Source organism: Sapajus apella, unplaced genomic scaffold (genome assembly GCF_009761245.1).
Source record: "Sapajus apella isolate SASKATOON/1434 unplaced genomic scaffold, GSC_monkey_1.0 scaffold13, whole genome shotgun sequence".
In the NCBI taxonomy this organism is placed as follows: Eukaryota; Metazoa; Chordata; class Mammalia; order Primates; family Cebidae; genus Sapajus; species Sapajus apella.
This window is the reverse complement of record NW_022436953.1, coordinates 18569751-18583317: the sequence shown is the minus strand read 5'-3', so window position 1 is coordinate 18583317 and position 13567 is coordinate 18569751. Positions and strand designations below refer to the sequence as shown.

The 13567-nt window shown below is 34.6% G+C and overlaps 1 protein-coding gene across 9 annotated transcripts in view; it reads right to left on the bottom strand.

Annotated features, from left to right (window-relative positions):
- ATRNL1 (attractin like 1) overlaps positions 1 to 13567 on the bottom strand; it is an 842256-nt gene that overhangs the window by 652759 nt on the left and 175930 nt on the right. For all 9 annotated transcript variants that reach the window (XR_004269856.1, XR_004269857.1, XM_032281122.1 and 6 more), the window contains 2 exons: positions 5161 to 5374; positions 3298 to 3486 (listed from right to left, as the gene is read on the bottom strand). Coding sequence is in view for 7 of the 9 variants with exons in the window: in XM_032281122.1 (XP_032137013.1) it covers positions 3298 to 3486; positions 5161 to 5374 (403 nt within the window). In the remaining 2 variants the exon portion in view is untranslated. The remainder of the gene's footprint in view (positions 1 to 3297; positions 3487 to 5160; positions 5375 to 13567) is intronic.

Below are 13567 nucleotides of genomic sequence, written 5' to 3'. Positions count from 1 at the left end.
TGATTAAAAACCCTCAACAATCTAGGCATAGAAGAAACAAACCACAAAATAATAAAAGTCATATATGACAAAGCCATAGCAAACGTCATAGTGAATGCAGGAATGTTGAAGGCATTACCCCTAAGAACTATAACGAGATAGGGAGGCCCCCTTTGACCACTTCTATTTAACATAGCACTGGAAATCAGGCAAGAGAAAGAAATAAAGGGCGTCCAAATCAGAAAAGAGGAAGTCAAACTAGTCTTGTTTGCCAATGACATAATTGCATACCTAGAAAACTCTGAAGACTATGATGTGATTTTATACTGTATACCTAGAAAACCCTAAAGACCTTGATATGATTGTACACCTAGAAAATCCTAGAGTCCTCTAAAAGACGCCTAGATTTAATAATGAATTCAGTAAAGTCTAAGGTTACAAAAACAATGTACACCAATCAGTAGCATTGCTATATACCAACAATGACTAACCTGAGAATCAAATCAAGCACTTTTACAACAGCTGCAAAAATAAAATGCCTAGGAATGTCTTTAACCAAGGAGGTAAAACATCCCTACAAGAACTACAAAATACTGCTGAAATAAATTATAGATGACAAAAACAAATGGAAACACATCCTACACTCATGAGAATAATCATACGCCCAGAACAGTCTACAGGTTCAATGCAATTCCAATCAAATTACCAACATCATTTTTCACAGAATTAGAAAAAAATAATCCGAAAATACCTCCTCCAGCCTCCACATACACCTGATTGGTATCACCACACTTGGGATTTCCTGTTTCAGCTTCGGAGCCCCACTCCCTCTGTCTCTGTACTTCTGCGTCTTCCTTCTGCTGTCTCTTTTCTTTCTTGCCTATTAAACGCTCCGCTTTTTAATACAGCTCCACCTGTGTCCATGTTGTTTTATCTAATTCAATGTGAGTCAAGAGCCCTGGTGCTCCTCCACTCATCAGAGCAGTATCATTACTATAATTGCTAACTAGAACAGGTTGCCTCTCAGAGGAAAAACAAGAATGCTCAAAGGAGGGAAGAAAGGGAGACAATAAAATATTGTCCAGGCAGACAATAAAAATTGCTGCTGGGATAGCTGTTTGTATTTCATCAGTCAGGCTGCCAGAGGCTGCTCCTATGGAGGGACTGCAAGAAAGCCAACGGTCTAATAAGAAAGTCCTGAAGATACTTAAGAAAGCTATAGAAACAAGCTGTGTTATGCCCGCTACTCCTAGGAAAACTCCACGTGGCAGTTTCCTGGTGAGAAAGGGACGGAGGGAAACCAGTGGACTGATGCACAAACCTAAAATAGACCTTTGACTTTTAAAAGTTTCAAAAGTGACATAAGAAGAGAGATAATGACAGTGGAGAACTTAGGACTATTGTTAGGAGAAAGGACTTAGAATTGGGATGAAGATCCTGGAGAGAATTCCCGTATAGAGATGAAAACTGCCTCTTTGCCTATCTCACTGAATACCTTTCAACCAAACACATGCCTGAGTTTAATAGATACACTGGACTCCAAGTGGCTGTTATTTTGTCTCCTTTGACTGAACTGTAACTACAGTTTCTTTGGGACCTGGCACAAACACACCAACATGTTAATTAGATTCACTCATTTCAAATCCTGTTTACTGCAGGTTAAAGTATTGGGAGGGAAAAAAAATTAAAAAAAACAAAATCTAAGGACTCTTGCTCCTTCTGTCTTTGTGAGTTTCGTAGACACTCAGATGTTGAGAAGGGGGGAACTGAAAAAGAACCAAAAGAACTTCTCATTTGATTTGTCTGTTGGGACTTTACCAAGTATCTGATATTTTGCTTTGTTCAAATCAAAGCACCCTCAACAGACATAAACTTGTAATCCCAGCACTTTGTGAGGCCAAGGTGGGCAGATCGCAAGGTCAGGAGTTTGAGACCAACCTGGCCAACAGTAAAACCCAGTCTCTACTAAAAATACAAAAATTAGCCAGGCATAGTGGTGCATGCCAGTAGTCCAAGCTACTCAGGAGGCTGAGGCAAGAGAATCGCTTGAACCCAGGAGGTGGAGGTTGCAGTGAGCTGAAAATGCACCACTATACTCCAGCCTGGGCCACAGAGCATGACTCAGTCTCAAAATAAATAAATAAATAAATAAACCACTTAGATACCAAGTTTATCTCAGGTGATTCTGCAACTAACTATGGTGGTAGAATGGTAATTACAGGGCCCCTGAAAAGTATATTATTCACAAAAAAATAACATAAAGCCTGGATTAATTACAAGCGGGACAGATACCAATGAGTGAGATATGAATGAATGCAAACAACATTGAGAAGCAGGTGGTGAGAGCAGCAGGAGTAAATAATACTTTCTACGTTTTTGTTCCAAATCTGATTAATTCATGTGAAAAGGCATATTTTTGATGAGCGTCAGTGTCAGAGAGTGGATTGTGGAAAGATAAACCACATTCTCTGCTACAAAGAAGCTAGCTAAGATCAGTACCTTCTTCTCCCAAGCAGAAAGAGCTTCACATGGTCTCAAGTTCCTACAAGGCTACCAAGTGCTACCAGTAGAATTATGCAATTCCCTTGGTAACTATATTCTGATGCCATTTGTGTTTGTAAGCAAGGCCACTCTGACCACATAGTACCCAGTATTAAATATTCATTCAGATGCATCCTTATCCTATAGTCCTTAGAAAACATGAGAGACCAACAAAGGGCAAGATCTTTCTCCTGAAGTACAACTCACAGCAACTCCAGTACTACCTTGCTGACATGACTCTACATGATGTCAAGACTGTGCATTCTATATTTGTAGCAGATATACGACATTGATAAGATATTCTCGCCCCAAAATGCTTTCCTGAATCTAATCAAAAGGGAAAAATTAGACAAATCCAAACTGAGAAACCTGCAAACAATTGGTATAGGTTACTCAAAAATACCAAAGTCATGTAAGGAAAGACATGGGAACTATACTAGATTAAAAGACACTAAAGAGGCTCACCAGAGCAATCTGTGATGTTTGAGTGAACACACTCATGAAGTGGTCTGCTGTCTGCAACATACACACAGCTCAGGGAAAAGGAGCTGTACATATGTGGCAATTATGTTAATATTTAGGGTAAGATACTTAGCAGAATGCAAAATGGTGATATAATAAAAATCAGAGGTTAACAGCACCAGCTGGTTTCAAAAGTAGCTGTAGCAATATTTTCTCATTTTTTGAAACTTCTTCAAATATTTAATTCTTCTTTACATCACAGAGAAGTGATTTGTGTTGCTGTCAAATGAAAAGTCACTCTAGATAAATACTTACGGGAGCAGGTGGCAGTTTGCCACTCTAGACATTGTCCATATGGAAAAGAGATGATATAGGCATTAGAGTCAACACATCGTTTCGTACTGCTACACCACATACACTCCATACCATTGCTTGTGCAGTTGGAACATGATGTCCTTAGAGAGCATGGCTTTTTGCATGGCCTTGCATTTTGATTTGGACTAACTGGAATAAATAAACAAATATAATTATTTCATTTTATCCTCATTTTAACACAATTGTATGGGTTTTCTTTGCTTTGCTGTTCAGGGAATTGTTTCAATTAAGCCAACTGTGTCATTATAATATGGTGAGGTAAATAAAAACAAAGATGACGTATCAATACTTCCTAATTTTTTAATTAAATTAAAAAATGTACAACTCCTTGGAAATTTTTAATTCTTTACAAAGTATATAAAATTGTATAATTTAAATATTATAGTTAGTAATGTAATCTGTGACCTAGTTTGTATACTAGAACTGTGTACTTTCCCAGCCACAATTGTTTTCTAGCCACAATGGTTTTCATAACATTTCACATCTTACAAAGTAAACGTTCTATAAATGAACAAGTCTCTGACGTAAACAGAGAATAAAATACAGCTTATCATAAGGTATTACACAAGATACAATATGTATCATAGGCTTTAGGAAGGCTATTATCTGAAAATAATAGGAAATAAATATTGGCCAGGATGCAGAGAAATTGAAAACTTTGTGCATTGCTGGAGGGAATATAAAATGATACAGCCTCTGTGAAAAACAGTATGGCAATTCCTCAAAAATTTCAACATAGAATTGCCATATGATTTTGCAATTCTCCTTCTGACTATATTCCCCAGAGATAAAAGCAAGAAGCTGAACAGGTATTCATACAGCCACATTCATAGCAGCATTACTCACAATAGCCAAAAGGTAGAAGCAACCCAAGTAGCCATTGACAGATAAATGGATGAACAAAATGTGGTATACACATATAATGGAATATTAGTCAACCTTAAAAAGGAAAAAAATTCTCATGCACCCACATCATGGTTAACCCTTGAAGACATTATGCTTAACCCTTGAAGACATTATGCTAAGGGAATAACCCAGTCACAAAGGACATATACTGTTATGATTCTACTATATGAGGTACCCGAAGCTGTAGTTAAATTCATAGAGACAGAAAGTAGAATAGTAGCTGCTAGGGACTATGGGGAGTGGGGTGGAGGAAATGGAGAGTTATGGTTAATGGGTACAGAGTTTTAGTTTTTCAAAATGAAAAAAGTTCTGGAGATAAATCGTGATAATGTCTGCGCAACAGTGTGAAAGTACATACCATTGAATTGGCATTAAAATACATTTAAAATAGTTAAAATGGTAAATTTTATATATATTTTACCACAATAAAAATATAAGATTCAAAAAGAAAAGAATCCAATATTCCTTTCTCACATAACAAAAATCCATTTCAGAAGATGTAACAAAAATGTTTCTTTTTACTTGACAACTGAGATATGTCTACAAGAGTAAAATAAGTCTCAATTAGTCATTAATCTTTAAAAAAAAATCTTCTTCCCAAACACTACCATGATAAAAGTACAAGACATCAATGAATTAAGAACAGATTTTTGCAATATTGTAACTACACTTATATGTTCATAATCTCACTATTTAAACGAATAAAGATTGCATAAAATAATATTTTGTTATTTTCACAACTTAATGCTGAGAACACTAATAGTAAGTGGGGAAGAATGTGTATAAAATAAAATTTACATAAATATCAAAGAATAAGACTATACTCTAGAAAGAAGGAGTGAGAAGATGGGTTGGAAACATATTTTTGAAGGAATGCTAATTTACTGTACTACTTACCAACAGGTTTTTCACAGACAAGGCCATTTGCCATAGATGTACAAGGATTAGCTTTTAAGCCTGCCACTGCAGCCCTTTCTAGATATGCACAGAACCCAGAATCATTGGGTTCACCAGGAAGCCACTGTAGTGTTGTGTTTGTAAAAGGAGACATGTCTTCCCATCCCCAATAGGATATATTGATCTTGCGCAAGCCTACCCAAGGTGATACTTTCTGTAAACAACAGGAAAAGTGGCATTCAAAGAAAGTTAGATGTAAAAGTATGGCATCATATTCCATAGCAAATGGTTCATATCATTAAAAATTACATTTGAAAATATATAAAACTCCCTTTCTAATGAGTTTTAGTACTAAGAATAATTAACAATTACAGTATATTTTGGAGAATGATGTAGAATAGAACACTGTTTGTAAAACACAAGTATTATGTTTAGCTACATGATCGGCATCATTTATTTAGCCTTTGTGAACCTTAATTTCCTCTTCTATAAAATAAAGATATAATTAACCTCTATAAAATGAAGATGAGGCAGGATTATTTAAAAACTTAACATATTATTATGGCTGCCATTGCTTCTATTATTATCACTACTATCAATGTAATCAGTTATAGGATTAAGAATCTAAAGATAGGCTGGGCATAGTGGCTCACGCCTGTAATCCCAGCACTTTGGTAGGCCAAGGCGGGCAGATCACAAGGTCAGGAGATCGAGACCATCCTAACTAACATGGTGAAACCCCGTCTCTACTAAAAATACAAAAAATTAGCCAGGCATGGTGCAGGCGCCTGTAGTATCAGCTACCTGGAAGGCTAAGGCAGGAAAATTACTTGAGCCCAGGAGGTGGAGGTTGCAGTGGAGGGCAGTGAGCAGAGATTGCGCCACTGTACTCCAGCCTGGGCAATAGAACAAGACTCTGTCTCAGGAAAGAAAAAAAAAAAAAGAATCTAAATTGCCATTATCTGCACTGCGAAAATAGCAAATAAAATCAACAAGCAGTACTTAGTGAAGACTTCATAACAGGACTTAGCAAACAGGCTTAGAGAAGAATAACTGCCTCTCTCTTAGCTCAAACCTCTACAAATGAATTTGGACTTCTATATGAATTTTGGATACATTACTGTCATATAATTTTATTAATAAAAAATCAAGAAAAATAATAAAATCTAATGTTTGTGCCTAAAATTTAGCTAAGATTGACAAATACTACATTACAATTCTTAATGCTGTAATATTTCAAAATTAGCTAAAAATAAAAATCTTTACCACATTTATAATCTAAATCGGTATTTAAAAAAGGTTTTTCTTTTTATATTAAAAAAATGATATATTCATGATCAAAGTTATTAATCTTTACAATATTTTTAGATTATAAGCACCTCTATTTTAATATGTATGATAACATATTTATTTTCCAAAATACTAAGCTACCAATATTATATTACAATGTGTAATGGTTTCAAATCTCCATTTCATTCTCTTTTTTAACATTATAGAGTAGCAGGATAGAGAAAAATGTTTTTCTATCTTTAACAACATAGAAATAAAACATTTATATCCAGTATTTATTCCAATTATGATGTACATATGGTCCTAGAGATCTTAAGAGATAGCCATACACCTAGAAATGTGTGCAGTGTACAAATACAATAAATTTTACATAGTAAACACTCAACAAATGTTTCTTGGGTAAAATTTAAGTATCTTATAAATTCTTGTTATGACAATAGATCTCGTATTGCTCAAGTACTGTATACATAGTAGGTAATCAATAAGTTTTGCTAAACAAAATTCATTAGAATAAAGATGGTTATCTTCCATCATCACTGCAATGCCTGAAACAAAGATGGTACTTAATAATGTTTCTGATTATAAAAATACACATGCTGCTTCACATTGTGATCAGCATATATTTCACATATTATTCTGAAAGATACTTTTGTAAACAAAAAGCTATAACATTCTTACAGTTCTTGATAATAACAGCAGGCATCAATTCAACATAGATATTTCAGATTAACAACTGTGTTTCACATTACAGCAATTCTGCCTATATCCTTGAACTAACTATAGTCAAGAGAAGTCATTTAAAATGAAATATTACTCCCTAATTTATCATATTAAAAATCTCAGAGGAAGAAGAGGAAAACATAAAAATGAAACTGCTGATAAAACATTTAAAGTAACTATTACTCAGTAAATGAACTGGACAGGCAGTTCATTATCTTATGTAAGATAAATTACTATATTATGAAAATTTACTGCAGCACACCATAAATTACTGTAACATTTCATCAGCCATTTCCAATAAGTAAATGATCATTTGACCCAAGATATCTCTGTAAAGTGCATGAATTTGTCAATCTTTATTTGCCAAAGAAGGGCTATCATCAGTTTATATAACTACAATGGCTCAGAATTCATTTTATATAAAGATATGCTTAATTGAATGTCACCTTACGGAAGTCTCTACCTTTGAAATCTTGCTAAAACTCAGCTTTCTGATACAGCAAAACATTCTTCATTTACAGGACATGCTAGTTAGCATCATATTCCTTAGCAAATGGAACTTTTGAATGTGTGATGAACTTATCAAGTCTAAGTTCACACATTCAAAATAATTATTAGTTCAATCATTATTATTTATAATAATAGGCAAGAAAAAAACGAGCACTAACATAGGAATCTTAAAATATGCAATATCAAAAAAGCACATTTCAAGGTTATATTGTAAAAACTAAATATATTCTTGTCTTAAGCTAGAAAATAAGCAATAGAATTCTAATATCAAATACCAGTACTTTCTAACTATCAGGGAATTTGGATCTGCCAAGAATAAGCTCTGTGTAAGTGGTAGGTAGTGAGAACTAATTGTCACATGTTCACTGGTAATTGTCCTTTTTTTTTTTTAGGAAAAGGAATGAAGCTCCTGGCATCACAAGAATATAAACAGATTTTAACTTAAGTTGTACATATCATATGCTAAAAATAAAACTTTAAAAATACACCTTGTCACATTTTTTAAATATTATAAAACTAATAGGTATCTTCTACATATCACCTCATACATCTTATCCTCTAGCCATTAAGCTGGTAGCTCTCAAGACAAGTTAAGAGAAAAAACATAGGCATTTCTTTTTACAAATATTTCCATGTGCTGGCCAACTCCAAATCCTGTAAGACATAGCTAGGGCACTCCTCTAGGAAATTATTCTTAGATTCACAATACTGGTTAGATTCCTACCCTTTATCTTCATATATCATCCTGTGTGCATCTACCATTTCAATTATCACATTTCAGTATAAATGTGTTTGTTTCTCTCTCCACTAAGCTCTTTGAGAAGAGCAATTGTCTCTTGATCTCTGTAATCTGAGAAAGTAGGAGATCGCCAAGTACACTGAAAGTACTCAATAACTGTATACTAAATGAATAGCTACTGGTCTGTCCTTCACAGAAAAATAATAGCTACAGCTCACAGAAAAGTATTTGACTCAATTGTTCATATAAATATGATTTGTATAGTTTTTCTTTACCCTATTAATCCCAGACATAAAAAAAAAAACTTCTTATAAGGCCAAGAAGTACCATATTGCAATATCCACTTCAAAACATTTGAATATTTACAAAAGTACAGAATATAGTTAATTCAACAGTCGTATTAATGGGGAAGAAAGCTTTGGCTGTATAGATAGAAAATGGGGATAGAAATTAGATTATCCATTATTTATACTCATCAGAAATACACATGCTAATATTCCTATATTTCATCACAAAAATTAGGGTTGGCAGTAACAGTGGACTGAGTGTCCAGACAAAAATTTCAGGAGTGAGGTCAGCTAGCCCAGGCTAGCCATGAAGCCATGTAAGCATATTCTGGGCCTCAGACACAACCCCATGAGGCATTCCCAGCAGATATTCCTCCAGGACCACTGAGCAGCCATGTACCTGCATCCTGGGATTAAGAAATAGCCCTGTGGACTGTCCCTGGCAAGCAAGCCCCCAGGACAACCAAGCAGCCTTGAACCTGTCTCTTGGGCCTGAAAAACAGGCCCAAAGGCCATCCCTAGAAAACATATTTCCAGGCCAACTGAGCAGCTATACACTCATTTCTCAAGCTTGAAAAACAGCCTCATAGGTTGTTCCTGGCAGGCAAGCCCCCAGGTCAGCGAAGTGACAGCATGGCTATGTTCCCAGAGTAACAACCCCGTGGCCTCAACCCCAGCAAGCCAGAATGCAAGTTGGCCTACCCACTGTGTGTACTCAAATGCCCATGGCCTGAGAAACAGCAAGGTGAGCACACTCTCCAACAAAGCCACAACACCACTGCTATAAACTCTCTTCACTAAGGCTACCAAGACACTTGAAAATGTCACTTGTATGTCACTAGTGTGGATACTAGCTGAAGAAACTACATGGAGACTACACTACTCCATCCACCTAGAATGAATACCAATACACTCCATTGAACTAATACCCAAGACCCATTCATATAACTCTTATAACTCTTTCCATACAAAACTTCCTCCATAAAATTGGGAGAATTTTATGCAGGAATTCCTACATATCAAATATCAGAAAGAAAATTCAAAATAACCTTATGGATATTCAGTGAGATATAGGAGAATACAGATACATAGTTCAACAGAATAAGGAAAATAATTCATAATTTGAATGAAAAATTCAACAACAGAGATACCAGAAAAAAAGAACAAAATAAAGTCTAGATCTGAAGAATTCAATGAATAACATTTAAAAAATGCAGCAGAGACCTTCAACCACAGGCTTAACCAAGCAGAAACAAAGAATTTCTCTTTTTAATACAGATGGGATCTTGCTATGTTGCTTAGGCTAGCCTCAATCTCCTGGGCTTACAAGTGATCCTCCTACTTCAGCACCCCAAGTAGCTGGGACTACAGGTTCACACTACCATGCCCAGCTAGAATTACTGAACTTAAAAGCACATAACACAGGCAACAAAAATAAAATAGAATATGGAATGAAGAAGGCCCACAGCATTTACAAGAAACCATTTAGTGAAAACATATTTGTATTATAGGCATTGCAAAAGGAGAACAGAAGGGAATAGGTGCCTAGAAATACTTAATAAGCCACTTGAAAACTATCCAAGCCTTCAGAAGGAAACAAACATCCAGGTCCAGGAAGCTTAAAGAACACCAAATAGATTCACACTATACAGGTCCTTTCCAGTGCACATGATACTCAAATCATCAAAAGTCTAATACAAAGAAAGAATTCTAAAAGCATCAAGAGAAAATCATAAAGTCATATATCCCCATTAGAGTAATAATGAATTTCTTAGCATAAACCTTAAAGGCCAGGAGGAATGGAATGATATATTCAAAGTATTGAGAAGAAAAAAAAAACCGTCAAACACAAATATTATACCAAGCAAAGCTATTCTTCAGAAATTAAAGAGAAATAAAATCTTTCACAGAAAAATCTAATGAAATTCATCACCAATAGACTAGCCTTACAATAAAGGCTCAAAGGATCCTAACATCTAGAGCTAAAAAGATGATAGCCACCATCATGAACACATGCAATATTATAAAACTCACTGGCAGAGCCAATACACGAAGGAGAAAAGAGAAAGAAATAAAACCTTATGACTACAGAAAGCCATATAACCACAAAAATAAACAATAAGAGAAGAAGAAAGGAACAAAGGATGGAAAGGATATACAAAGGAAGTAAGGATGTACAAAATCCAAAAAAACCCAATAAATTGACAGGAATAGCTCTCACCTTTCAATAATAACCTTGAAAGTAAATAAATTCCCTTACTTAAGAGATATAAACTGTCTGACAGTATTTAAAGAAAAATAACTAATAATATGCTGCCTACACAAAACTTACCTCATCTCTAAAGACATACACAGACTAAAAGTGAAGGGATTAAAAAAGATACTCCACGCAAAGAGAAAACAAAAGTGAACAGGAGTAGCTACACTTATATAGGACAAAACAGACTTTCAGTCAAAAGCTGTAAAAGATATAAAGAAGTATATTATGCAATAAGAAAAGGATTAATTTGGTAAGAGGCTCTAACACTTGTAAATATACATGCACCCAACACTGTAGCATTTAGATATATAAGGAAAATATTATTAGATACAAAGAGAGAAATAAGCCCCAACACAATAATACTTGAAGACTTCAACACCATGCTCTCAGCACTGGACAGATGATTTAGATAGAAAATCAACAAAGAACATCAGATTTAAACTGGAGCATAAACAAAATGGAACTAAGAGATATTTACAGAACATTGTACCCACAGCTGCAGGATACACATACTTTTCATCTGCATGTGGGACATTCTCCAGGAATGACCATATACGGTAGGAAACGAAACAAGTATCAACAAATTTTTAAAAATCAAAATAATATCAAGTATCTTATATGACCACAGCAGAATACAACTAGACATTAATAACAAGAGGAACATTCAAAACTATATGAATACATGAAAATTAAACAATATGGTCCTCAACTAACACTGGGTGAAGAAAGAAATTAAGAATGAAATTTAAAATTTACTTGAGACCACAGAAAATAGAAACACAACATACCAAAACCTTTAGAATATAGCAAAAGCTGTACTGAGGGAAGTTCATAGTAAAAAATATCTACATCAAAAAAAAAAGAATGATTTCAAGTAATACATTATAAAGAACTAGCAAAGTAAGAAAAAAACAAACCCAAAATTAGTAGAAGGAAAAAAATAAAGATCATGGCAACCATGATCTTTATTGAAATGTAATTGGGACTAAAATAATATAAAAGACCAATGACCAAAATGTTGGTTTTGTTCAAAAAATAAAGAAAATTGATAAACCATTTGCTAGACTAAGAAAGAGAAAGGACCCAAATAAATAAAATCAGAAATGAAAAAGGAGACATTAACATAACATGGAAACATAAAGAGTCATTAGAGACTACTGTAAACAACAATATTCTAAGAAATTGAAAACAGAGTAAATGAATAAATTTCTGAAAACATATAACCTAGAAATTGAACAAAAGGAAATAGAAAACCTGAAAATACCAACAAAATTAATGATTTTGAATGAATGACGAAAAGTCTCACAACAAAGAAAAGTCCAGAACCAGATGGCTTCACGGCTGAATTCTATCAAATCTTTCAAAATGAATTAATACCAATTCTTCTCAAATTATTTGAAAGAACTGAAGCAGAGGGGATTCTCTTAACTCATCCTATGAGGCCAGCATAACACTGATACCAAAACCAGACAAGAACATAAAAAATAAAAAAAAAACAGATAAACAAAAAAAAACCTACATGCCAACATCCCTGATGAACATATGCAAAAATACTCAACAAAATACTAGCAAAATGAATCCAACAGTACCAGAACAATACACACCATAACCAAGAAGGAGTTATCCAATGGCTACAAGGATGGTTCAACCTACACAAATTAATAAATATCAATTATCCCATCAATAGAAGGACAAAAACTATATGATCAACTCAATAGATGAAGCAAAAGCATTCAACAGAATTCAACATCTCATCATGATAAAAACTTAAATTAGGTATTTACTTAGGAAATAACTAATTTAGGAAGGAAATAAATACCTGTATTTTAGAAGGAATGTACTGAAAATAATAAAGGCCATGTATGACATAAAGGCCATAGCTAACATCATACTGAATAAGAAAAGCTAAAAAACCTTTCTTCTAAGAATTGGAAAAAGACAAAGATACCCATTCTCACCACCCTTATTTAACAACACTGTAAGTCCATGGCCAGGGCAATTAGGCAACAAAAGAAAAAAAAGACATCCAAATTGAAACAGAAGATGTCAAAGTGTCCCTGTTTGTAGATGGCATGATCTTAGACATAGAAAAGCCTTAAGACTGATACAGGAGCTAGAAAGAAATTATTTAGGCAGATAGTGAGGTTATGAGAGTCCTCAACAAGCCTTCCCTTTTACAAAAACCAGCTCTAAAATCATTCTTTTTCTAACAAAGAGCAGCATAAACAAATAAACAAAAAACCTACAGGCCAATATCCTGGATGAATAAAATTCCCTGATGAAATAGAGCTGCAGACATAAATGAGAAAGCTGGAAGCTTGCACCAGTGAATGCTAGCACCTGTGCCAATAAGAAAAGGCTGCCTGGGAGCCAGGTATTCAACATGGAGGCTACATCTTCCCTTTCTTTGTAAACCACAGGTACAGTAAAGAAACAGACAACATGGCACCAGCTAAGAAGAGAACCCATCTGCATAATAAAAGATTAGGGTAGGACAACCAGCTTCTTCACACGCTATGTAAATGGCATGCCTGGTCAGATCAATCTTCTGGGCTCTATGTAAATCAGACACCACCTCCTTAAGTTTGTCCATAAAACCCT